Below are 27,638 nucleotides of genomic sequence, written 5' to 3'. Positions count from 1 at the left end.
TTGGACCAAAAATAGTTGTAATAAAGTAGTTTTGAAATAATGAAAAAAAGGGAGAATAAATACTGGAAAAAAAAACCTTGGTAGAATATTTATAGATTTTAGAAGTATCATGGGTAGGTAAAGAAAATAAACAAAAAAAAACAACTAATAGAATATTAGTCAAGGAGAAAGATTACGCTTTAACTGTATAAACTCCAATTTTGAACAAAACATTTGAATGGCACTGCCAGCAGATCGACACCTTAACAAATCCATGCTGCACTTTCTCACTTGTTTAAATTATGAGAGATGATCCAAAAACAAAAGATTTTTTTTTAATAAGAAAAGGTGGTGATTTATGAAAAATGTTCAAAATATTGTTGATGATGAAAAGGGCAGTTGGAGAGTAATTATTTTAACTTAGTTTAGGATTAGATGCAGTGTAAAGGTTAGAATGTCAAAGACGGTGGTAATTTAGAAATTTTTATCCAAGAACGACAATTGTTTTTGTTTTACTTTTAAAATCAGAGAAGGTTAGTGTAAATAGATTTTATTATTGACCAAATATGTTAAGAAATGTAGGAAAAAGACAGGTACATGGAGTTAGTTTAGGAATCATGTTGATTGATGGCTTACACCTGTTGCCATGCACTTACAATATATACAAACATGGACAATATGAAAGCATAACTTCAGCTAAGATTGCAAAGACAGTGGTCCAGCAAAATCTGACTCAGATTATCAATTTACTTCAAATATATAATGTAATAAACAACATTATTACATTTTATTTCAGTAAAAATTTAAAACAAAAAAAACAAACACAAGATATATAATTCACATCTATTCAAGTTAGATAGTATTTCATAAATTTGGATTTTTTACAGTACCAGTAGTTACAAGCATTTTAATTGCATCCAACCCAAGATAAACTCTGCTTTTCTAAAAGTTCATTTAATTGTGATAAATTAATACCAAAATAGGTCAGATGCAAACACAACTGTTCAAGGTGAGGATAGAATCTCTGCCCTGATTCACACTGTTGTCAGACTGTCACAGATTTGAGTTGGGTCATTAGAAATCAAATTGACTAGCTATTTATGTATCAGAATAATTGATAGGCTGCTTCTCTTTTTATTCCAGACATCGGATGCTTGGAGAGTGCAATCTAATAGTAAAAATATTCAAAATATATCAATGAAAGATGCGTCTTGTCTCACGATTCCATATGATGAGCATTCATATTTCCTAAAATTTTATTCTGATCACAGAAACTGATCCAATTCTATTTGAGTATTGACTCATCCCAGTTTGAATGCCAATGAATCCATATTAACTTGCATTCATGTACTGGTTGTTTATATTATTTAATTCCATGAATAGAAACCTCTTACAGATAAATACTGTAGACCTTAAGCCCATTCTGTATTGGGTACATCATTTTGAATGAAGAGTTATGTCTGATTTTAATACACTTCTATATTTTTCCTCAGTCACACATGCCCATAGCAGTAAAGTTCTCCTACTTTTGAAATGTTGTCTGCTTGCCCAAAACTTATTGAAAAATCCTGCTGACTGCTGTGTTCTAAATCAAACCAGAATTAGGTCACATGCTGAACTGTAAATACTATCATACTCCTCCAGCCCTCCAGGTGACATCTCATCTGTGTGTGGGGAAAATGATTACTTACACATATCTGTGTTGTCAAAATAGTACTTCCAAGGTAATTACCATTGTGGCATGCCTCCTGCCTGGACTGGATGGATGAGGCCTGCTGCCAAAGGGTCACTATTCCCCCATATTTCTAACCACAAGCTCAGGTGTTCCTGTACTGTAAATTGGTCCAAGCATGTCAGCAGTTATCTGTATTCCAAGCAGCCATCTTATGCCATACCACACACACAGAATATTTGACTGCTGTGTACAGGATCTGATAACTTCCTGATGAAGAGCGATAACCACCAAGCATTACTGACTGGAAGTTGCTGAATGGTAACTAATCAATTTCTAAATAAATTAACTCTTCAAAGGTCTGTCAACAGTATGAATCTGCAAATCCTATTGATAACATCTTATACTTTCTGAACTATACTTCATTAGCTGTTTTAATAACAGTATAATTTATCAGACTTTTTTGTAAGAGCTGTTAAAATTGAATCATAAATTTAAAGAAATTACTTGGGGAATGTTTTTAGTTGAGTTTTATTACTCCAAACCAACCAGTGTCAAAAATAAAATTTTCTGGATTTTACAAAGCTGAAATTATTGAGTATTAATGCTCAACCTCATCTGTTGATAGTGTTAAAATTGCATTTTTGGCTTACCATAAGCAACTATCTCCCCATATATCCACGAAAATGAATTGCATTACAATGGGATATAAAAGCCTTACAGGTTGACTTGATCTCTGCAGCAGATGAGGTCAGGCAATATGTGGATGAGAATTTAGGAGGCCAGATTAATATTTTTTGTAGTTATTGAGTATACTGGGTGAAGTTGTCGAGACACTAAATTACATGGAATGTTGGGAAACATACAGTAGATAGAATTTAGTCCAAACAAACGTGAGGTGATGTATTTTGCGAAATCAAATAATGTAAGTCACCTAGAGTAATTGGTAAGGTGCTAAAAAAATGCTAATGAACAGACAATCCTTGAGGTTTAGGAGACGGTACCCTGATTATAGCAACACAAGTAGACAGAGTGGTGAAAGCTGCCTATTACGTGATTGCTTTCATTAGGCGGGGTACAAAACAGAAACAGTGGCTCAGGATGTTGAAATTTTTCAAAACACCGATAAGACTCTTCTTGGAGTTGTGGGCAGTTCTGGTAGCCAAATTATAGAAATGATGGGAGCTGCGCAAGAGTATAGAGAAGATTCACCAGATTGAAGGACTTTAGTTATCGGGAAGATTGGATAGGCTGGACTTACTTTACCTGTAGCAAAGGGAGCTGAGAGCTTAACTGACAGAGGTATACAAAATAATAGGCGCACATAGGGCAGACAGTTTTCCCCAAAGGATGGGTCTCAAAAACTAGGAAGCAAAGGTTTGAGGCGAGAGGTCAAAGTTTAGGAGGGGATCTAAGAGAAATTTTTGGAATGGTTGATTTCTGAAAATAATTTCCAGAGGTACTGGAGTCAGACACAATCATAATGTTTAAGAGAAATTTACAAAGGCACTTAAAGAGGCCTAGTGCAGGCAAATGGGATTCGTGCAGTGGACAAAAAAGACAACAAAGATGTGATGAGCACAGCAGTTCATTTCTGTACTGTATAACGCTCTGTTTGCTGATTTAAGGAATACAAATACATATCCTACTTTGTCATGGCCTAAATAGTCCTTTGAGATGAAGTAAAACTTCTCCCATGAAAATGGAGGGATCATTTACTGCGTCCGGTGCTCCGATGTGTCTCCTCTATATTGGGGACAATGGACACTCGCTTTTTGAGGACTGTCACTCTGTCTGCTACAATTAGGCCTTCGCAGTGACCAATCACTTCAATTCCACACCCATTACCACACTGACAGATCTATTCATGGCATCAAGTAGGTGAAATTAAGGCCACCTATAAACTGGAGGAACAACTCCTTACTATATATAGAGTCTCGGCATTCTCCAGGCAAATAAATATTGACCTTCCCTTTTCCCTGCATCCATTTCCCCCCCCATCTCTCCTTCACACTTCACTTTCCCCATCCCTCATTTGTCCTGCCTCCTTTGCCCCTCCCCGTCTGCCCTTTTACCTTGTCCCCCCCCCTCCACCCCCACTTTCCCCACCTCCCCTTTCCTCCATTCCCACCCTTCCCATTTCCTCATCCCTATCTCCAATCTCCCCTATCTCCAACCTCCCCTTTCCCCATCCCTGCCCTCCCCAACCTCCCCTTTAACTCCCTTTTCCCCTCCTCTCTTGTCCCCTTCCATCTTGTCCCCCCTTTCCCCTTCTCACTGACCCCCCCTTTTCCCCTTCTCCCCTGTTCCCCCCTTTTCCCCTTCTCCCCTGTTCCCCCCTTTTCCCCTTCTCCCCTGCCCCCCTTTTCCCCTTCTCCCCTGTCTCCCATCATAGCTATATTTTTAGTTCTCTCTTCCTCATTTCCCCATTTCTTTCTGTTCTACCCTCTAACTTGTATCCACATTAGCCTACATTCCTTTGCCCTTCCTCTCTCCACCCTCATCTTTTTATTCAGATACCTGTCTGATTTTCAGCACTTATGTGGAAGGATCAGAATCAAAACGTTGACTGCCTTTTACTTACCAACTCTTTTTGTGTTCTGCACTGGACCTCAACATCTGCAGATTTTTGCCTATTTTTTCTAAATCCAGTGTCCAATCTGACAGAAGACTATGATGCCCATGACTAATACTTGTTCGTTATAATAAACAAGCCTTAATTTACAACATTGCTCCAAACATAATGAACGAAAATTAAAAATAAAGCAGGTTCCTGCTTTTATTTTCCATCCAATATATCCTAATAAGTACATTCATGTAATCAAATAAAAGGATCAGGGGTGGCTATGTTAATGTTCTATCAGAATTATGAAGATTTACTGTGCTTATCGACTGACCAGTTGGATAAAGTGCAGAAACCCCAGAAAAGTAGGAGATAAAACAGTAGTAGTTATTAAATCATCAATAACATCAATAAAATAATCATGTATTTTCAAAAACCCACATTTCTATTCTGTATCCTTTCAACAATAGCATTTACATCACATATTTAATACGTGACTGTGATAGAAAGCTCAGTTTTAGTGACGAATACAATGTCAAATTTTGAAACAGTCAAGAACAGGGAGAAATTAGTTACTAGTAACCAGTTTGTGGTGAGGCCAAGTCATTGGCTTTCATCTTTCAAATGTTTTATTGGAACAGACAGAATGACTGCATAATAAGAAATTGGGCAGTTGAGTGCAGAGCTGCCAGCATACATATGGAATGTGAAATTATATTTTGGAAGTAGCTGGTTGCAGAGTTGAATTGGTATGTTAAGGATCGATCTGGTAGGCTTCAAAAAGTAACAAAGCTGGGGAAGAACAAGTCATAATAAAAAGGTTTTTTTTTTACATGACTCAGCAGGTAAACCTTATCCTTACCCTCTTTTAACAGATGCTGGCTATCCTGATCTGCTGATTTTTTCCAACAATCTTTTTTTTTTCAGATTTCCAGCATTTTGTTTCTTAATTTCCAGCAAGAAAACCTGGATTTTGAGCAGGGTTTTAATAATTTACCAAGACAAAGGAGAAGAATGTTAAACACCTATGGATAGATTGAGATGAATGAGGAGGATCTGGAATCGTAGTTGGCCTTAGAGGATGCAGTTTATAACCTTGTTTAAAGGAATAGAGTGAAATGTAGGGGATGCATGACAATAAACATAAGAGAGAAACTTGATGTTGTAGATTGGATGCCAGGTAATAAGAACCTTGGGAGAAGTATAGGTTAGTGGCTCTGTAAGGTCTACGTGGAGCAAAAGAAGCAAACCCACAGTCTTTTTGGAGACAAGAGCAGAGAAGGGAAAAATATGTTTCAATATTTCCTTTAGATTCCATGATAACCCAAGAAGAACAGGATCCAATTATGCTTGATGTGATCCAAACAGATCTGAAAATAATCAAGCCAACAAAAAAAAGAGAAATTCCATGAGTTTGAGGGGAATCAATTAATATGGATGGAATTTTAAATGAAGAGAAGCAATAAAAGAGATTACGGTAAGTGTGCAGTAGCCATGACAAGCTTAATAAGGGGATGAAGATCAAAACTTTTGGAGGTTAACAAGTTGCTTTGAGCAGAGACTGAAGGAGAAAGTCATGTGGTTCTCTCAATAAGAAGAGTAGGCTGAGCATTTTAAAACTGAAAAAGATAACTCAAGACAAGGAACTAAGTTCCAGAGGAGTGGGTTACAAAGACCAAGAGGAAATGTAGGGAGAAAAGACATTTATACACCTTCATTGTTTGATCAAAAGATTAACAAGGTTCCAATAAAGGAGGAACATATCAACACCTCAGGCAAAATTTTCATCCATACCAGAAGAGAGAGACTCAGCTAAAAATCCGGACTTGAAAATTATGCCTTTTTTTTGGCAACTATGAGCAGTGCTACTGTTCTTCCTATTTAACTACCATATATGCTGGCGTACAAGATGACCCGTATATAAGACTGTACTTGAATTTCTACTTAAAATTTAAGTTTTGAGCTATACTCACTGCACAAGACTACCACAAGTCTTGCACTTACCGCTGACCAATGGACTGATGTTGCTTGGAACATTTAATAAACTAATTCACAATAGTTTTAAAGCAAATTACCCAGTAAAGGTTTACATTTTATTAGTATATTTTAAAAATCACCCACAGTTGGGTCCTTTAAAAGACTGTTTAAAGCCCATTCAGAACCAAAGACAGTTGGACTGGGTGGATGGACCCCGCAGGGGAGCACTGAGACTTCGCTGTTAAGGTTCAGATTTTATACTTGGCGTACATAACGACCCTTTGTTTTGGGGTGACATTTTTAATGTTCAGAACCTTCTTATACGCCGGCAAATACAATAATAAAGATATGATAACTACCATTTCTTGATAATTACAATTTGAGAAACTTTCATTAAACATATGATAATCTGTATAAGGGTTTGAAATACATTTTCTATGCAGGTTTAATTCTGCATGCAGAGGTAATGAATGTTTATAGTTGTCCATATATTTCCAAGTGGTTGGAATAACAAAAAATAAAAATAAAATCATTATTGCCCTGGTGCCAAGATACACATGACTATTTGACTGCAGGTAGTCAGAAATTATTTCCGACTTTACAGTTACATTGTAACTTGAATTTTTTAATTTAAATGTGATCAAATAATGGCAATTCTGTTGAAAGTATTTCAAACCCTGCAGTTACATTTAAATACAACTCTTCTCAAGATAGGGAACCTGGCCCTTAATCTTAATAACCTGTCACTCATGCTTTCATCTGAGAGTTTCTGCTCCTCATACTCCATTTTGTCTCTATTTGCATTGTATATGTCTTCATTTTCCACAACAACTCCTTCATCTGGGACTTCTAGTCGTTTTCGCTTGATGATCTTGTCCTTCGTGATCTCCTGGACTTGGAAATGGAAATGGACCTGGTTGGTTTGTGCCTGGTGTCCATCTGGTGTTGTAGCTGGTACTTTGCCCTGGGTCAGTGGATGAAGTGTATGACTGACCTCTGCTGGCGAATCTATAGTCATACATTTGACCTTCCTTCTCCTCCGCAAAGATCTACCAATCACATTACTGTCAGTAATGGAGTCTGACTCGTGCCAGGAATGCCGTTTCCCTCTGACTGCTGTCACGTTCAAGGAGGAAAGACGCTTGGCAACTGTGAGATGGTCATCTGAATCACTATAATTGTTATTTTCTCTGTCATCACGAATTGTCCCCTCCAAGCTAGATTCAGAGACATCACTCGTGCAGTGGCTGTATTCCCACAATTGAAGGCCAATAGCCATTCGCCTCTTCCTGACTCTTCTTTTCCTAACAGGACGCATCAATAGGCATGTAGTTGAATTACGGGAGGCTTCATCTTCAAAATCTCCACATCTTCGTGTATGATCAGAAGTCTGCTCCAGAGCAGAGACGAAATCTTGCACCAGCTCATCCATTTTCCTCCACAAGGCCTTAAAAATAGATATAGTAAACATTAAAAAAATTAACGTATGAAATACTTTAACATTATTTGGAGTTACCGTTTTAATTATAAATCCTATCTTTAATTACAGATATGCATATGGACTGTTAAAATATAAAGTAATTATACTGCCATGAATAATTCATAATTTATATGGCTCTGAACAGAAGGACACAAGAAAATAAGCCAAGCCATACATTAAGATTATATATCCATACAACAGCTTACAGCGCGGAAACAGGCCATATCGGCCCTACAAGTCCGTGCCGGTTCACTTGAACAACTCCACTAGCCTCCCCCCTCCCACTCTCTGCCCATAACCCTCCAACCCCCTCATATCCATGTACACATTCAACCTTCTCTTAAATGACAGAAAGGACCCTGCCACAACTATCTCCTCTGGAAGAACATTCTATTCTGCCACCATTCTCTGAGTGAAGAAGCATCCTCCAACATTTTTTCTAAAGTTTTGTCCCCTTACCCTTAACTTCTGCCATCTTGTTCCAACCTCCCCTGCCCTCAGGGGAAAGAGTCTACTCAAGTCTAGTCTATCTATTCCCTTCATAATTTTAAATACCTCTATCAAATCCCCTCTCAGCCGTCTACATTCCAATGAATAAAGTCCCAGTCTCCTTAATCTTTCTCTAGTTGATGACCAGGCCTCTTCTGCTTACCATAGCCTTCAATTCCATGATCTTTAAAAAAAATACATCTTCCACTTTAAAATACGTGCTGTGATCTAGCCTTCCTTTGGAGTCACCACCCTCCGCAAGAAGTTGTTTCAACATAATTTTTAGTTTCAAATGACTGCCCTTCTCCAGTGGATCGGCCTTTTAATTGCATCTTGTCAAATGCTTTCCAAAAATCCAAATACATTACATCTATATGCTTCCCTCTATCAACTCGTCACATTCTCTAAGACACCTCACACATTTGTCAAACATAATTTCCTTTTGATCATGTTGATTCAGTTTGATTGCAGTAAAGTGTCTCTAAATAACTAGTTATCTTTTCTTTAATGACAGACTTCAGCATCTTGCCAACAGATGTTAACCTGTTTTGTGATTTCCTAATCTGCTTGTGAGGTTTAAACAAAACACTACCAAACATTTTTACTGTTGCTTCCTTTAAAACTCTTGGCTTCAGGCCATCAAAATCTACTGGCACGTCAACCTTTAGTCTCATTACTTTTTCTAAAACTATGTCCCTCATGATTGTGCTCGTAATAAGTTCTTCATTGGTGTTTAGAACTAGTCCATCATGTTTTTTTTAAAGGATATTTGTAGTCTTCTCTGATGCAAAGACTGATGAAAATTATTGATTTAATTTCTTTGCTATTTCTTTGATTCACGTTATTAATTTCCTGGTCATATCCACTTAGAGTCCCATTCTTAACCAAGCCACTGTCTTAATTTTTATTTATCTTTAATAGTCTTGCAATTTTGACATGTCATTTTTCCCTCACAATCAACTGTGAAATCTCATGAACAGCAGATACAAGAATCAACTGATTTACTATTGGGAAGTAATCGAAAAAGGAGACAGCTTCTCTACATTATGTCAAAGAAAAAATTAATTTAAAAAAAGCTGGATATCCCTTGATACAATTTTCACTGGTGATGTCAAATGTCTAGCCAAATGTCTACAGACAGTCTCTGGGTTGAAAATGTCCGATTTTTGAACAACCCATAGTTACAAACCGGTAAGACAACCAGAAGGAGAATGAAGTCAACTTCAAGTTCAAGCGGAGCTCACTTTCCATTGACTGGCTTTAAGATATCTGCTGAATTAAGTTTCTGCACAGCAGATTTCCAATTAATGCAGCTATTACCCAAGCTTTGGTGAAGCAAGTTATTCTCTGAAGGAGATCCAGTATCTGAAGTCATAGTACTGTGTGGTAGATTATCAATGTCTCCTCAATCGTCAGGCAGCCCCGACACACATCCGCTGTCAGGCTACACCACACATGGCCTGGGCAAAGCAGCGGGTGGGTGAGGTGGAGGGGAGAAGATGCCATTATCAGGCCACATCGACCTATACAAATTTGAATTAAAGACAGACTTTAACCCGGGGACTGCTTTTATATATTTTAAAGTTTTGACATTCTTAAAACTAGTGATCAAGTTTCAATAAAAAAAACATGGAAAATGCTCAATGATCTCATGAGCTCTCACTTTACATGAGTAATCTCCAATTTTCCCCTCCTTTTCTGGAATGTCAAATCTGTCTCAAGAAAAAGTTTAAAAAAAACTTCCATTGCAAGCCCAGAGATCCCAGAGCAATTTCCTTCCAGACAGCCTTCTGCAAGGATTTCATTCCTTTTGTCTCCATTGCACATGCTCAAATGACTCGACTTCTCACATAAATACCTCCAAGAGGTCTTCCTTTTCCCTTCATTATAGCTTCCATTCTACCACAGATAACATTCATCTATTTTCCATACCTCTACTCTCATCCCAACCAAACCAGACAGTGGTTCTCTGTTCTTCACTTTTCACCATCATACACAATGTCCTCACACACAATGGATAATCCTTTGAAAGTTCCAAGACCTTTGATGAGATTTCACCAATGAACACTGAAGAGTAGTTTTGTTCATTCTGAGTATTCAAGATCTTCCAATTATCTGTCACTTTAATTCTCCATTTCCCCCCCACCTCCACCCCCAACCCTCACTTCTCTCTCTATGGATTCCAAAATTCCATCTAGACATTTTACAGCCTTATCAATTCAATTTGGAACTCATTCAATTTGGAACTCAACTCACTTTTCTGTTTGCACCAACATCTAATGCATATCTGATTTTCATTAAAACCAAAACTTTAACTGTCATGAATCTGGGATATCCTAAATCCCTGCTTGACTTGATTTGATGCAAATGCATCACAATATAGTGATCTGTGCCACACTTCTGCATTGTGCCCATACACATTTATTGTTGCAACAAATCTCCATGTCAGCTGGCTTCCCAGGGACTTTAGAGTGAAGGGAGAAATTCCAGTCATACATATATTCCTTCAAAAGAAATAACTGCAAGACAGCATAAATCATGTATGCAGTTAGAACATGCCATGGCAACTTGGGTCCAATGCTGGTAAAAAAAAAATAATAATTAGGTGACACTCTTCATAATGAAATTAGGCATGAGAAGTAGTATAAGCATATTTTACAAATTAGATATACTGAAAAGAATGCATTGATACTCCAAATTGCACTTTTTTTCCCTTGATCCTCCAGTCTAAGCTTTAAACGACATACCAATAAACTATAAACTTTGGACTGAAGCTCACTACAGTGTATGCACCCTTCAGCTGTCGACTTCATAAATCTTGTACATGCACGTTACAAATTGTAAAATTTTGCTCGAGTAAAAATACACTTCTGTTCTTCACAAAATATGTAGTAGTGATTGGATCAACCAGTTTATCTAACAGCTGGCAACTGTTTGATATGTGGGTGGGGAACTGCTTTTTGCAATGGCCATTGACATGCAAGACTGGGGGATGCTGCTGGAAAGAACAGTATTCCCTGAATAATGTACAACCAGCAAGCTCAAATTGAATCAAAATGTAGAAAGAAATACATGGCACAACATACAACCCTGGGATTCTTTTTCCTGCTGGCTGGCATAACCTCTATTTATTCTTCTGTAAACTACTGAATAAGAAAGATACTTATACAAAAGAAAAAATATATATAAACAAAATAAGAAAAGTAAATAAACTGACTCAGCAATACAGAAACAAAACTATTCAGTAATAAGTAATGTGACATGTTACAATTTAATGAATCTCTGATCAAGTCTGTTGTTTTAGGAGTGTGATAATTGAGGGATAATTGAGGGAAACCTCACAAAGATTAGCGTATACAGAGCCGTTGTCATACCCACACTCCTGTTCGGCTCCGAATCATGGGTCCTTTACAGGCATCACCTACGGCTCCTAGAACGCTTCCACCAGCGTTGTCTCCGCTCAATCCTCAACATTCATTGGAGCGACTTCATCTCCAACATCGAAGTACTCGAGATGGCAGAGGCCGACAGCATCGAATCCACGCTGCTGAAGATCAAACTGCGCTGGGTGGGTCACGTCTCCAGAATGGAGGACCATCGCCTTCCCAAGATCGTGTTATATGGCGAGCTCTCCACTGGTCACCGAGACAGAGGTGCACCAAAGAAGAGGTACAAGGACTGCCTAAAGAAAGCTCTTGGTGCCTGCCACATTGACCACCGCCAGTGGGCTGATATCACCTCAAACCGTGCATCTTGGCGCCTCACAGATTGGCGGGCAGCAACCTCCTTTGAAGAAGACCGCAGAGCCCACCTCACTGTCAAAAGACAAAGGAGGAAAAACCCACCAATTTTCCCTTGCAACCGCTGCAACCATGTCTGCCTGTCCCGCATCGGACTTGTCAGCCACAAATGAGCCTGCAGCTGACGTTGACTTTACCCCTCCATAAATCTTCGTCCGCGAAGCCAAGCCAAAGAATTGAGGGATAGCAACTGTCCCTGAACCTTTTGTGGCACCCATATATATCTTTCCTGAAAGCAGTAGCAATAACAGAGCATTTCCTGAGAGGTGTGGATCCTTGATGATTGTGAAGTCATGTCAAGTTTATTATCATCTGATTGTACAAGTACAACCCGAAAAAACAGCGTCCTCTGGTCCTCAGTGCAAAAATATACAGACACATAATCTGACATTACACACATAGACAAAAACAAACACATGTAGGACAAGTATTATACCTATAGAAATAATAAAAAAATATTATTTTGTGCACATGAGAGTCTTGGATGGTTAGTGTGCGTGTTTGCTTTGGTTGTTCAACATTCTCACTGGCTGTGGGAAGATGTTGTTCCTCAGCCTGGTGGTGCTGGCTCTAATACTCCTGTATCTCTTCGCTGATGGGAGCAGCTAAAAGATGCTATTTACCCTCTTCAGACAACGATCCCGGTAGATCATGTCGATTGCAGGGAGGGGGTGGATAAAGACTCTCTTGTGGTCCTGTGGATTGACTTCCGATCTATTTCTCTGCAGCAACCGTACCACATTGTGATGCAGCCAGCCAGGACTCTCTAAATAGAGCTCCAATAGAAGATTGACATATTGGTAGCCAGTATCCTTGCCCGTTTCAGTCTTCTCAGAAAGTGCAGTCATTGCTGTACCTTCCTGACAAGTGAGGAGATATTGAGGATCACGACAGGTCACTAGTTAAGTGTACTCCAAGGAACTTGGTGCTCACCATGTTGGGTATAAGCTTGTCCTCTGCTGGACATCATGACACCCACATCATGATGTCACCCTTTCACATATAACCCTGTGTGTCAGTAGCCATGTTAATCTAGTAGAAGTCAAGGAAGAGAAAGCATCACGTCTTCAAGTCTTAATTGAGTGAATGCATACACAACAGTGGCGACGAGGATGGGACTATTCACCTACACACGGGCCTTATGGAGTTTCAGCAACACCTGCGGTTTTTCAATCAACAATGGAAAAATGACTACATGGACTCTCAGTTGGGTGTTACCTAGATGATATCACCATCATGGGCCAAAACGACAGTGAACACTTACAAAATTTTCAAAAAGTTTTAACCAGACTACAACAGGCTAATATACAATTATGAAAGGACAAATGTGTCTTCATGCACCCCTCAGTAACATATCTTGGGTTTACAATTGACAAGGGGGTGCGAATGAATCAAGCAGGGACAAAAGCTGTTCGCAAGGCCCCATACCAAACCAGAATGACTGTCCTTCCTAGGACTTGTTAATCACTACTGAAAACATATCCCTAATATGTCTACACTATGCAACCCGCTGAACCAATTACTCAAGAAAGATCAAATATGGTATTAGAACATAGAAACTAAAAACAGTCAATCAACTAAAGGAAATACTAACGTCAACAAATAATGTGCTGATCTACTATGACCCTAGTAAAGAAGTTACACTAGCCGTGGATGCTTCATCAGTGGGACTAGGAGCGGTACTATCCCAAATCAGAGAAAAAGGTGAGCAACCAGTAGCATATGCTTCATGAACATTAACCACAACCGAACACAATTACACCTAACCAGAAAAAGAAGGATTAGCAATAATTTTTGGTGTAAAAAAAAAAATTCCACCAATATCTTTACAGAAGAAAATTCAGCCTGATCACAGACAACAAGCCCCTTAGTTTAATCCTGGGGCCACACAAAGGAATACCAGTATTAGCTGCGGCCAGAATTCCAAGGTGAGCCATGCTACTAGTGACCTATAACTATTTTTTTTAAACGTTATTTATTCATTCAAAATACAAATAGTAGATAACATCTTCAAGCTTGGAGGGTAAGGAGCTCGTGGATCTCTTTATCTTCCCAACTTGTAGGTTTTGCAAAAGAGACTCTTGGAGTTTGCCAAGGTGGAATAACGGAAGAATTCAGACACTGAAGTTGGAATTCGAGGGCCAAACACATCGGGACCATTGCCTGAAGAAAGCGCACAAAATCAGTGAACCGGTGCAGACTCGAAAGGCCAACATGGCCTGTTTCCGCTCCATAAATGGTTATATGGTTATATACAACAATTAACCATAAACATGAACATTATTTTTTTTTATATATAGAAAAAAAAAGAAAAGAACCCCCTCCTCTCCTAAGGAGAGCCATAAAGAAAAAAAAATTAAGGAAAAATTAAACATACATATCAAGATCTAATCAATGTAAATTAAAATGTAAATATTCTGAATGGAACAACCACTTATTAATTTTAAAAACTGTAATTATCATGCAAAACATATGTAATTTTTTCCATTATTAAACAATATTTCATCTCGTTATGCCATCTATTAATATCATTCATATTTGTATCTTTCCATGTACTAGCAATACATTTTTTTCACTACAGATAAAGCTAAATATACAAAAACAAGTTGAAATTTATCTAATCCCAAATCTTTCAGAGGTTGCAAACAGCCCAGTAAAAATACTGAAGATTTGGGGCCTAAACAACTTGCTACAGCCTCAGGTTTAATTTCTTCAGTGCCTAAACTACAAAGACTGCCTGTGGGAGCTAAAAAAAAAGGTCTAAAGGTATTTTAATCTTATACAGGTATTCTAAAAACAATTGAATTTTCTTCCAAAAAGATTATACATACACACACACACACACACACACACACACACACACACACACACACACACACACACACACACACACATATATATATATACACACACATGACCAGACAGCATGAAAAAAAGTTCCAACAGAATTACCACATCTAAAACATAAATCTGATTCATGAAAACCATACTTTTTAAATTTTTCAGGTGTTAAGTATAATTGACATAGAAAATTATAATTATTCATTGCATAACATGCATTTATCAATCTAGTTACACTATCATGACAGATATCTAACCAATCATCCTCACAAAAAATAAAACCAATATCCGCTTCCCATTTACTTTTGGATTTATCCCAACCCTTTTTATCTATACCATCCTGTAGTATTTGATACATAGATGAAATATAACCCTTCTCTGGTAACTTTATAAGAAAAGTCTCAAATTTAGTCATTTCAGGTAAAATCATATCTCTACCAAACGTATGTAAAAAGCAACATAAATTTTCATTTTCTTAATATACGGCAAGACTCGCTTACCCTTGATTGGACTGGTTAAACCTCAAACATTAAAAGTAGCAAACCTCAACTTTGACATATCTACTATTATTACTAAATACCAATAATATCTTTATATGAAAACTCAAATCAACGTATATAGGCCCTCCAATAGGAGAAAAAAGTCACAAATTAAAAGCTAACTAAAATTAAAATAAAAAGAAACAAAGAAACCACCCCCCAAAAAAAAACTACCAAAAGGTAGTAATCCCTAAACAAAAATTGGGTGTGGATCACCCACCAGTGGCTGATGACTAGTAGAACCTAGAGCAAATCTCTCCTTCCCCAGCCGAACAAAGAATAACATCAAAATATCATGATAACATAAAAAGTAAAATAAGAATAAGAAAATTCTTCTATTCATCCAAGAGATTCCAAACTCAGAGGTCCCATTTCAAAATAAGTTGGACTCTTTCCATTCCCGTTTTTCCCATTTCTGCCATTTATTCCATTTCCAGAACAACCAGATTTTTCTTTAGGAGACAATGGTGGACTACATTTTTGTCCTCTTATATCTGGCATGAATCAACAAAAATCATTGCTTCATGATCATTCTCAAAAAACCGAGATTGCTAGTCTCCATAAAACACCTCCAACACTGCCGGATAGCGAAAAGTAGACGCATAAACCTTTACGCCACAAAACTTCTTTAACTGAATTAAATCGACGTCAACGTTGAATGACCTCTTGACTCAAATCAGGATTTAAAAAAAACTCTGCTATTCTGAATCAATAACGGAGTTTGTCGTCATCTCGCATTTTCCACTGCTAGTCGAAGTATTGCTTCTCTGTCCAAATAATACAAACATCGAATTATTACAGGTCTCAGTGGTTGACCAGGTAAAGGTGTTCTTCTTGAAGCTCTATGAGCTCTTTCCAATACCAAGCCTCCAGAAAAAATTCTTACCATAATACTTGTGGGATCCAGTCTTTAAAAAAACAAAGAGGATCTTGTCCTTCCATACCTTCTGGCAAACCAACAATTTTCACATTATTCCTTCTGCTTTGATTCTCCAAGTAGTTTATTTTCCTCTCTAACTCCTTCTCACGTTCTCGCAATTCTATAACTGATTTTTCAACCTTCAACACATTTTCTGTGTTAGAAACCACTTGCTGTTTACATTCCAAAAAAGCAGACTGAAATTTTAAAAAATCTTCACAAGATGCTTCCACATGTGTTTTAACTGTATTCAATTCTGAACTTATATTAGCATTCATTTGGGCCATCTCATTCAGTAAGGGTTGAATGACAGCGTTTAACTGCATACATTGTAGCTCAGAAATGCTCAGCCCTGCTTTCTCTGACGTAGTGGCAGAACCAGGTAACTGCAGCTCCTGCTGCAACTCAACAAAAGGCATTTTAGAGGTTTTACTGTGGGTCTGGACTCCCAGCGACGGCACCCCGACTTCCTCAGGGGGTTGCCGCTGTTCTCCCCCTGCAGCTCGTTTTTTTTTTTCCGCAAAATCACGGAGAAAATCAAAATCTTCAGGTAAAAATGCTGCCAGAAGCATTTCAGACAATGGAGTCGTCTTCCTGCGTGCTCCCTCCGTTAAAATCGAAAGACTTCCAGAATCAGGATCCACTTCTTGGGAACACGCACCTTCCTCGGGCAATTCCAGTGCTATCCTTCACTTGGTGAGTAGTAGACCTTTTTTTAGCTCCCACAGGCAGTCTTTGTAGTTTAGGCACTGAAGAAATTAAACCTGAGGCTGTAGCAAGTTGTTTAGGCCCCAAATCTTCAGTACTTCGAAAATGTAACTTCTTCTGCACTTGAGATTTAATCTTTTTACCATTTATGGCCATAATAGTTCCTTAATACTTTAAACTAAAATTTAAGAAGTTTAAACTTGAAAACAAAGAATTAAAAAAACGGGTACTTAAAAGTCCGGCCAGAGAGGTCGAGATTACACGTCTAGACTCCACGCCATCTTGCCACGCCCCCCCCCCAGCGACGTATAACTATGATATAAAACATAAACCAAGAACACTCAACAGCCATGCAGATGCCTTATCACACATGCAGCTACCTGAGACAGAACAATGAGAAGAAATGATTAAATGGATAGCAGAGGAAGTAGCCATCAGGCAAGAACAACTTCAACTGCCCATTACAACCCAGATGATTGGAAAGGAAACCCGAAAAGAGGCAACATTAAGCAAAATTCTATACTTTACCCTTAATGGGTGGCCCAAATCTGAAGTCATCCCAGAAGATCTAAAACTTTACCTCACACGCCACCAAGAACTAGCAGTCGAAGAAGGATGTTGACTATGGGGTACCCATACGATTATTCCAGCCAGGTGGCAAACGACCATTTTATCAGAACTGCACCACAACCATCTGAGAATGGTACAAATGAAGATACTGGCTGAGATGCATGTCTGGTGGCCCTCCATAGACAGAGACATTGAAACAACAGTAGGAGAATGCAAAGTACATCAGTCAATGCAGCCATAAATGCCACAAGCCAAAGCTAACCCATGGAAATGGCCATCCAAACCCTGGCATCGGATTCATGCAGACATGGCTGGACTATTCATGGGTGAGACTTTCCTAATAGCTGTGGACACTCTCTCCTAATGGCCAGTAGTTTCACAGCTGAAAAACACCAAAGCAGATCTCACAATTGACTGTCCACAAGCTATCTTTGCCACTTAAGGATCGACATGAATTAGTTACAGACAATGGGCCTCAATTTACATCAGAACATTTTTAAAAATTTATGTGCAACCACAATATCAGACATATTTTGTCTGCACCCTATCACCCAAGTACTAATGGGGAGACAGAACATTTTGTACAAGCATTCAAAAAATCAATTAAAACCATGAAACTTCTAAATGCCTCCTGGACAGACAAAAATCACAGATTTTCTTTTGGGGTACAGAAACAAGCAGCATTTTATCACAAAACACATCCCAGCAGAACTAGTATTTGGCCGCAACCTGCGGACCAGGCTGTCCACAGTTCATCTAGATCTGGGTCTCCGATTGCAAAAAAACAGCATTGCCACAAACCTTCCCTAGAACATTGGAAGTGGGTGAGAGAGTTCTGGTACAAGATTATAAACAGTATAAAGACCATAGGTGGTAGGAGTAATCTTACAAAAATTGAACCCCTGTTCATACTCTGTTCGAGTGGAGGACAGAGTGTGGAAGTGACACATTGACCAATTACGAGCATTGACCGACACCAAGGTCCATGAATTGCCTCATGAACTGGAGGAGGTGGAACCAGGCCTGCCATGGCCTGCCCCAACCATCCAAACCCTCAGACTGAGAGGGGGTGGGGCAGAGACAATCGTGGAGCTGTGCAGTCCACTGACGAGTCCAATAACTAAGACACGCAGCCAGGAGGGCAGTGAAGATGGGCAGTAGCCACCAAAGGTCAGTGAAGGCAGGCAGTTGCCGCTGACTCAACAACCAACCCGTCTATCTACGGGTCCTGAGCAAAGACCTGCACAGCAAACCATGTCGAGGTGGTCCAAAAGAGAAAGAAGACCACCTGAATGCTGTAAGGACTATGCTCTCTGATTATTATTAAATACTTTCCCTTTTATAATTATAATTACTCATGAGATGTATTCTAATTCTCACATAGTCCTGGGTCTGAAGTAATCTTATTAGTTCAAAGGGGTCCAGTCAGCACGGGGTGGGGGGAAGGGAAAGAGTGTTGGGTATAAGCCTGCCCTCTGCTGGACATCATGACACCCACTCATGATGTCACCCTTCCATATATAACCCTGTGTGTCAATAGCCATGTTAGTCTAGTACAGTGATTCCCTATCTTTTACTTTCCACTCAAATACCACTTTAAGTATTCCCTATGCGATAAGTGTTCTGTGATTAGTAAGTGATTGCTTAAGATGGTATGTGAGTAGGAAGGGAAGGTTGAGAATCACTGCTCTAGACCCAATTATTACTGAAATATTTTGCTTGAGAAAAATTGTCATTGGCCCATTTCCTTTGGAATTATGAAACTGTGCACATAACGAATCAATTTGGAATGATTAAAACAGTGGTTTTCAAACTTTTTCTTTCTAACCACACACCACCTTAAGCAATCTCTTATTAATCACAGATCACTTATGGCATAGGGAATACTTAAATTGGTATGTGAGTGGAAAGTAAAAGGTTGGGAACCCTGGTCTAGTCGAAGTAAAGGATGAGAAAGCATCACATCTCCGAGTCTTAACTGTGTGAGTGCATATACAACACTCCACTCTCCCTATGACAGAATTGTTGATATGTCGTGGAGGGTGGCAGTTCATGGACCTCATTAAGTCCACGATTATCTCCTTTGTCTTGTCCACATTGAGACTCTGGTTACTCTTGCACCATTTTACAAGATTTTTCACCTCTTCACTACAGTGAGACTCATTGTTGTGTATGACACAACAATGACACCAACTACTGTGGTGTCATCTGCAAACTTGTTAACACTGTTGGAGCTGAATTTGGCAATGCAGTCATGGGTCAGTACCATGAACAGGAGCAAGCTGAGCACATAGCCCTGGGGTGCACCAGTGCTCAGCATAACGGTGCTCAATATTCTGCTACTAACCCAGATAGACTGTGGTGTTTCCATTAGGAAGTCTAGGATTCAGATACAGAGAGGGGTGTTGAGTCCCATCAAGGACAGATTCTCCTTCAGCCTTTGGGGAATGATCATATTAAACATTGAGTTGAAGTCAATGAACAGCAGTATAACATATGGAGTATTATTTTCCAGATGGGTCAGGACAGAATGAAGCCACAAGATTATAGCATTGTCTGTGCAACAGTTTCTTCTATAGTCAAATTGAAATAGATTCAGCACCTCTGGGAGGTGTGATTTGATGCATTCCATCACCAGACACTCGAAGCATTTCATAATGGTGGAGGACAATGCTATAGGGCGGTAGTCACTGAGGTCTATTATTGTCGCCTTCTTGGGTACTGGGATGATGGTGGCTGTCTTAAACCCTGCAGGAATGATGGACTGCTGCAGTGAGGTGTTGAAGATGTCTGTGAAGATGTCCATGAATTGGTCTGTGCAATCCTTCAATACCCAACCAGGTATGTTGTCTGGTCTTGTCGCCTTGTGTGGGTTCACCTTGGATAGATTTCTCCTCATCTAGATGTTCTCAATGGTGGGAATTTTTGCCTATGATGTACGGTACTAGGGTGCATCCACTACCTTTTGTAGGGCATTCTGTTCAAAGATATTGGTGCCCCATATCAGGCCATGATGCAGCTGGTCAGCTGTCTTCCCATGACACATCCGTAGGTTTGTCAAGGTTTCCAATGTGTTACAGACTAATAGATCCTCATTAGTACTAACGAACAATCAGCAATGGAAAATTTATCAAAGGTAAATTCAAAATAATAGTTCAGATAAAATAGGGGAGAAGGTACCAGAACATATACTTTATAAATGGGATCAAAATCTGGTGCAATATAAAAACTCATTTACTTAATACATGGAAGAAGATCCACTTAGAAAGGAAAAAAACGAATTACCAAATACCAAAATTATTATTGACGCAAAATCTGCTAATCCCTTTTACAATAGACAACCTTTCCTTTTGAGAATGGGAGAGAAAAGGAATCAAAAGAATAGAAAATTGTTTTTTTGGAAATAATTTATTAACATTTGAACAGTTGAAGTATAAATATGGAATAACTCATGGAACAATGTTTGCATATCATCAATTGAAAGCTTACTTAAAGGATAAATTGGGAAACAGCTTGAGATTACCTGAAGGAAGCAGCTTTGAATATGTGATTACAGACACAATGATAATTAAAAGATTTATAACGAACATGTACATTAAGCTGCAAGATAAGGAAAATGAAATAAACTATAAACCTAAGCAGAAGTGGGAAAAGGATCTTAACATAAAGATAAAAAATGAAATATGGGAAAAGTTATGTTCTGGAACTAAAAAGGAAATAAACTATAAACCTAAGCAGAAGTGGGAAAAGGATCTTAACATAAAGATAAAAAATGAAATATGGGAAAAGTTATGTTCTGGAACTATGAAGAATAGAATAAACACAAGGTTACACATGATATAGTATAATTGCTTACACAGGGTATACATTACTCCTCAAAAATTTAAAAAAAAAATGGAATTCAACATTATCAGATAGATGTTTTTGCTGCAAGAAGGAAATGGGAAAAAACATTACATACAACTTGGGCATGTACGAAAGTGAATACGTTTTGGGAAGAATTAAATCAGATACTAAATAAAATTACAAAAAAAACATACCAAAAAAAAATATTTATTTTAAGTAACATAAGAAGTAAAGAATTTGGAGTCAAATTGGATAAAGTGCAAAAAAAATTCATTATGATAGCCTTAGCGATAGCAAAAAAAATGTATTATGTCAACTTGGAAAATGGAAGAGAGCATGAGTATATAACAATGCTACATGGAAATGAATAAATGTATTCCATTGGAAAAATAACATATAATTAAAAAAATAAAATCACAATGTTTGAACAAAATTGGGAGTGTATCAGAGAGAGCCTGCCTACAACCTCCATCTGCTAAAATGAGAATGAAAATGATAAGAAGACAAAACGACTAGATTCAGTGTGTAAATAGATGAAGCATTTTTCTTGTTTATTTTCCTTTGTGTGAAGATATTGTTTTATGGTTTTATTGTATTGTATATGTTGAATATTTATGGGTTTGGAGGGGGGTGGGTAGAGGGGAGGGAGGGAAAGGGGAAAAAAAGGAGAAAAGACCACTGTGTAAATTTGTACATATTTTGGTTGATATGGTTCATAGTGTAAAAAATAAAAAAAAAATATTAAAAAGAAGAAAGTACTGGAAGTGGCGGATGGCTAAGTACCACAGCAGCAGCTCTCTATCGAAAGCACTTTAGTTCAGGGGGCTGCAGATGTTTACTGAAGAAAGCTAGTGGGTACCAATTTCCTTCTATCTGCTGCCCCAGGACTTCACCAATCGCTGTTCCTGAGGCATCGACTGTGAGAGCTGTGGGTGCATCTGATCTGGGGTGGGTCAGGAGTGTTGCTTTGGCCAGGGCTTCTTGGGTTTCCACAAACGCACGTGCGGATTTACTGGGATAAACCTGCGATAAGGGTTTATCATCCCCACAAACTCCTGCAGACTTTTGGTTGTACTGGGCTTCGGGAAGCTGTGGATGGCCTCTACCTTGTCTGGCAGTGATGTGCTCCCATCCTTTGTAATCCTGTGGCCCAGGAAGTCGATGATGTTCAGGCCAAACTGGCATTTGGCCAGGTTGATGGTGAGGCCAAACTCCTGCAGACGACTACAGAGATTTCGGAGATGCTGAAGGTGTTCATGTCATGTTCTACTTGCCACGAGGATATCGTCGAGGTAGACGAAAGTGCCGTCCAGGCTCAGCCCATGGTGTCCATCAGTCGCTGGAATGTCTGTGCCACATTTTTTGAGCCCGAATGGCATCCTCAGGAACTCGAACAGCCCAAATGGAGTGATGATGGCCGTCTTTGGGATGTCATCACAATGCACTGCGATCTGGTGATATCCTTGCACGAGGTCCACTTTTGAGAATATTGTTGCCCCGTGCAGGTTTGCCACAAAATTCTGGATGTGTGGCACAGTGTAACGCTCTGGGGTGGTGGCTTCATTGAACCGGCGATAGTTGCCACATGGTCTCCAGCCCCCAGTTGCTTTAGGCACCATGTGCAGGGCGAGGCCCATGGACTGTCTGACCGTGAATAACACCCAACTCCTCAAGCTTGTGGAACTCTTCCTTGGCCAGTCGGAGTTTCTCCAGGGGAAGTCATTTCACCCTTGCGTGAGGCGGTAGGCCCTTGGTCAGGATGTGATGTCTGATGCCATGTTGAGGCATCTTCACTGTGAACTGAGGGGAAAGGATTGCCAGGAATCCCGCTAGTACCTTAGAGAACTCATTCTCTAAGGCGCATTGCTGGAAACCAAGCACCCCTCAGTGCGATGGTCTGGTATGTCTTGGTGTGGATGAGTCACTTACCCTTAAGGACCACTTGGAGGCTGTTGGCTCGCAGGAAATCCACTCCGAGGAGTGGTTGTTCCACTGTGGCCAGTGTGAACTCCCACGAGAAGTGACTGCCCCCAAACTGCAGCTCGGCCCTACGAGTGCCATAGGTCCATATACTGCTGTTGTTAGCAGCCCTCAATATGGGTCCCACTAGCCTGCGCCTAGTGTCCAACCATCGGGGGTACCACACTGACCTCTGCTCCTGTATCCACCAGGAAGCATCTGCCGGACAGGAGGTCTCAGACATAGAGGAGGTGCTCTTAGTGGCCAGCTGTCATGGCCATCAACAACGGCTGGGCTTGTCGTTTCCCTAGAACTCGCAGGGGGACTGGCATTGGCAGGCCTCGATGCCTCATCTCCGGTGGTGGAAGCACCATCTGCCTCTGGGCTCGCTCCTACCTCTCGTCTGCTGTTCCTTGCTTGGGACTGCTCTGGTCTGATTGCAGGATTTCTTTACAAGCCCGACAGAATGTCTGCCTGTGCTGCAACTTTCTCAGAGCAACTTTCTTGAGAGTCCACATATAAAGTAACTGTGAAGAAGGCACACCAATGTCTCTACTATCCAAGATGTTTAAGGAAATTTGACAAGTTGTCAAATACTCTTTATCAAACTTCCACAGGCGTGTTGAAAATATCTTGATTGGTTGCACCTGGACTGGAAACTCTAGTGCCAGGATTACCAAGGGCTGAAAGTGGCAAACCAAGCAAATTCCATTACCAGCACTGCTCCCTCTTCTCTACTGAAGACATTGCCTCAAGAAGACAGCCTTATGAAAGATCCTCATCACTCTAGTCACCTCTTTTTTGCTGATACTTTCAGGCAGAAAATACAGAAGCAAAATCCAACACCTCTAGCTTCAAGAACAGTTTTGCAACAGGTATCAGGGTCTGGCATCTTCCTGTACTACCCTAAACCTAACTATAAACTATTCTAGGTCCATGAAAAGATCTGTCAGTATTATTGAAATGTTATCTTTTTTTCTTTCATGAACCCCAGCTGTGAAGATTGATTTATTTATTTCCTTTGATATTTACCTCTTTTGCTACCTTGATTTATTGTGATAATTTAATTTTTATTACTGTGGAGAGAACACCCTGGATCAGGTGAACACTCATGTCCCTGGTGCATAAAAAGATGCCCTTTGCCCACCCAACTCAGTTACTCAGATCACATATCTATTCTGCTAATGCCAGCATACACACTGCTGGTAAAATAAACTAGGCCATATCGCAGGGAGATCAGAACATGGATGCGGGATGGGGAGGGGTGGGGGGAGATGGGGGGGTGGGGGGGGAGTGGATAATAGCAGCACTAAAGGACTGCTTTGAGACCACGAACTGAAGCTGCTTTAGGAAGTCCACAACCTACAACAGACATGTAATCATTGAGGAGTACACAAACTCAGTGACTGGCTGCATCTGCAAGTGCACTGAGGATGTCAGTGAGATCAAATGCTTCACATCCAGTGCTAACCAGAAAGCGTGGTTGGATGCAGAATTCTGTACATTCTGAACATGGCAAGTTCAAGTTGAGCGGTTTTGAAATGAACATAATTTTTTTTAAAAAGTATCAGCCCTATCCAGATATTGAAAAGAGGATTTCAAAGTAAATTCAAGCATAATTCATTAATATGGTGGGCAATATAGAGAAAAACAAATTAATAAAGTGCAAAAGTAATCCTTAAATGAGTTTGTTGTTGAGGAGCCTGGTGGTGGAGGAGTAGCACCTGTTCCTGAACCTGTTGTTTGAGTCTTATGATACCTATGCCTCTTTCCTAATGGTGGGATAGTGTGGATTCTTGATGATTGCTGCTGCTCTCTGACAGCAGCATTCTCTATAGACATTGTTGATGGTGGGGAGGGTTTTGCTTTTGATGTCCTGAGCAATGTCCACTAATTTTTGCAGGACTTTCCACTCAGGAGTAGTGGTCTACACACATCAGCACACTTTCCACACAACACATTTGTAGAAATTTATCAGTGTTTTCGACGTCACAACAAACCTACGCAAACTCCTGTGGAAGTTGAGGCACTGATGTACTTCATTCACGTTTCCTCCAAGATAGTGACTCCCAAGAACTTAATTTGCTCACCCTCTCCACCACTGATCCCCCAATGATCACTAGATCGTACATCTTTAGTTTTCCCTTCTTGAAGTCAATGGTTTTGGTGACATTGGGTGACAGGATGAACATGCATTCAATATCGTGAAAAGTGGTCACCCATGTACAACAGCACCCATCTTTTCTTTTTAAAAAGATTTTTATTGAGTTTAACATACAAGCTTACATGGAGTTTTAGAAAAGCACAAAACAAATCATTTGTATACATATAAGCAAACAAAAAAAGGAAGATGAAATTAAATCAAGAATTCCTTAATACATAGAAGAAACAATAATTTTAATTGATTTATAATACCATGCTAAACCCATTTGTGGGTTAAGCCAAATAAAGAAGTGGAGAAAAAAACCTAAAAACCACATCTAATCTACCCTCTTCCTCAATCAAGGTTACCTTATATTAAAAAATTAAAATGAAAATGTGAATCCAATGGTGACCCCAGACATCAGGCAGTGAATCTCCAGTGCAGACAATAATTCTTAATTTTTATAATTATAAAAAAAATTCTAAGTATGGTCCCCACAATTGTATAAATTGAAACTTTATATCTTTAATATTATATATAATTTTATCCAAACTTAAATAGGATATTACATCATATAACCACTCTGCACAAGTAATGAATCTTTCTATTTCAGTAAGATTGCTCGTCTGGCTATCAACGTGGTAAAAGTTAAAACTTTTCCTTAGATGCAGACCTAGGTTTATCTGGGTCACGAGAAAAATCAAACAGAGCAATTAATGGAGAGGTTCTAAATTAATCTTAAGAATTGTTGATAAAGTTTGGAAAATGTATTTTCAGAATCTCTCTAAATTTGGGCACTCCAAAAACATATGGATCAGAGAAGCTTCAAAAATTTTAAATTTCTCACACAGTGGATCAATATCTGCATAAAAACAAGATAATTTAAGTTTGGACATACAAATTCTGTGTACCACCTTAAAATGGGGCAAGCAATGCCTTGAGGAATCATTAATCAAGCTGAGAGTAGAGTACCAATCTTCATCTGAAAATGTTATGTTCAAATCTTGTTCACAATCGCTCTTGATCCCAGCTATAGAGATCGATTTTAAATCCAATAAATTACTATAAATTAATCAACCATGAAAATAAAACCTTAAGCTAAAAAATAGATCAAGAATATTAGTATTTGAAATTTGCAGGAAATCAGAAAGCTTAGACTGGTCAAAATGTCTAATTTGTAAAAAACTAAAAAATATCTGTTGGAAAGATTAAATCTGGCTGATAATTGTTCAAAAAAGGCAAAATTCTCTTGAATGAACAGACTGTTAAAACTTTGGATGCCTAATCTATGCCATTCCTTGAAGCCTGCGTCCATCAAGGACAGCTGAAAAAGATGGCTATCTCTAATAGGGCTAATGAAGGAAAAACCATTAAGACCAAAGAATTTCCTAAATTGAACCCATATTCTCAACCTACTTCTCATGAATGAATTATGTGTCAATGTCAAGAAGGAAAATGGTAAAAAGGGATCCTAAAATTGCTACAGTTTTTTTGGAGATCTGCAGTTCCATTTTGACCCAGAAGGGGTGATTCACTGATTGACCCAAATGTAATAATCGTCCATTAGTAAAATCTAAAAGTGATAATCCCCCATCCCTTGTAGTCTTTTGAAGATGGGCTTTGTTTATATGTGGTTTCTTCCCCTGCCATATGTAGGTAGAAATAACCAAATCTAGTGAACTGAAAAAAGATTTGGGAATAAAAATTAGTAATGCTTGAAAGAGATACAGAAATTTATGTAAAACATTCATTTTAATTGAATTAATATGGCCCATCATTGTAATAGATAAGGGTGACCAACCCAATAATAGTAGTTTAATCTTATTGAGTAATACCAAAAAATTCTCTTTCATCTTTTCTACCTTTCTTTTCAATCACACCACAAAATAGGGAGCACACAAACCTTTCCATCTTTCAGTGTTAGCAGATATATTAAAAATAAGAAAACCACAATATCAATGAGACATTGAAAGTTATATCTGGGAGATAAAATAATGACGTGAGTTAGTTCACTCAAAAGCATACAAATCATTACCTCTACTGTGTATTCAGTTAGTTATATTACCTGTTACAGAGTTCTGTGTTGTGTGGTTTTATGTTAAAAAGTGACAGTTTGCTTGAGAGAGCCAAGGTGAAGGTGGACTGCTGAGAGA

The 27,638-nt window shown here is 38.9% G+C and overlaps 1 protein-coding gene across 6 annotated transcripts in view; it reads right to left on the bottom strand.

The window, feature by feature from the left end:
- Nucleotides 1-27,638, bottom strand: part of gpatch2 (G patch domain containing 2) — a 308,872-nt gene that overhangs the window by 272,264 nt on the left and 8,970 nt on the right. For 5 of the 6 annotated variants that reach the window (XM_069931270.1, XM_069931268.1, XM_069931272.1 and 2 more), the window contains one exon: nucleotides 6,932-7,638. In XM_069931270.1, the coding sequence (XP_069787371.1) occupies nucleotides 6,932-7,623 (692 nt within the window). In that variant the 5' untranslated portion in view covers nucleotides 7,624-7,638. Of the gene's footprint in view, nucleotides 1-6,931; nucleotides 7,639-27,550 lie in introns of all 6 variants that reach the window. The other variant, XM_069931269.1, reaches the window with a different exon arrangement.

This window comes from Narcine bancroftii, chromosome 4 (genome assembly GCF_036971445.1).
Source record: "Narcine bancroftii isolate sNarBan1 chromosome 4, sNarBan1.hap1, whole genome shotgun sequence".
In the NCBI taxonomy this organism is placed as follows: Eukaryota; Metazoa; Chordata; class Chondrichthyes; order Torpediniformes; family Narcinidae; genus Narcine; species Narcine bancroftii.
Note: the sequence above shows the minus strand (reverse complement) of the source record. Positions and strands in the feature narration are given on the sequence as shown.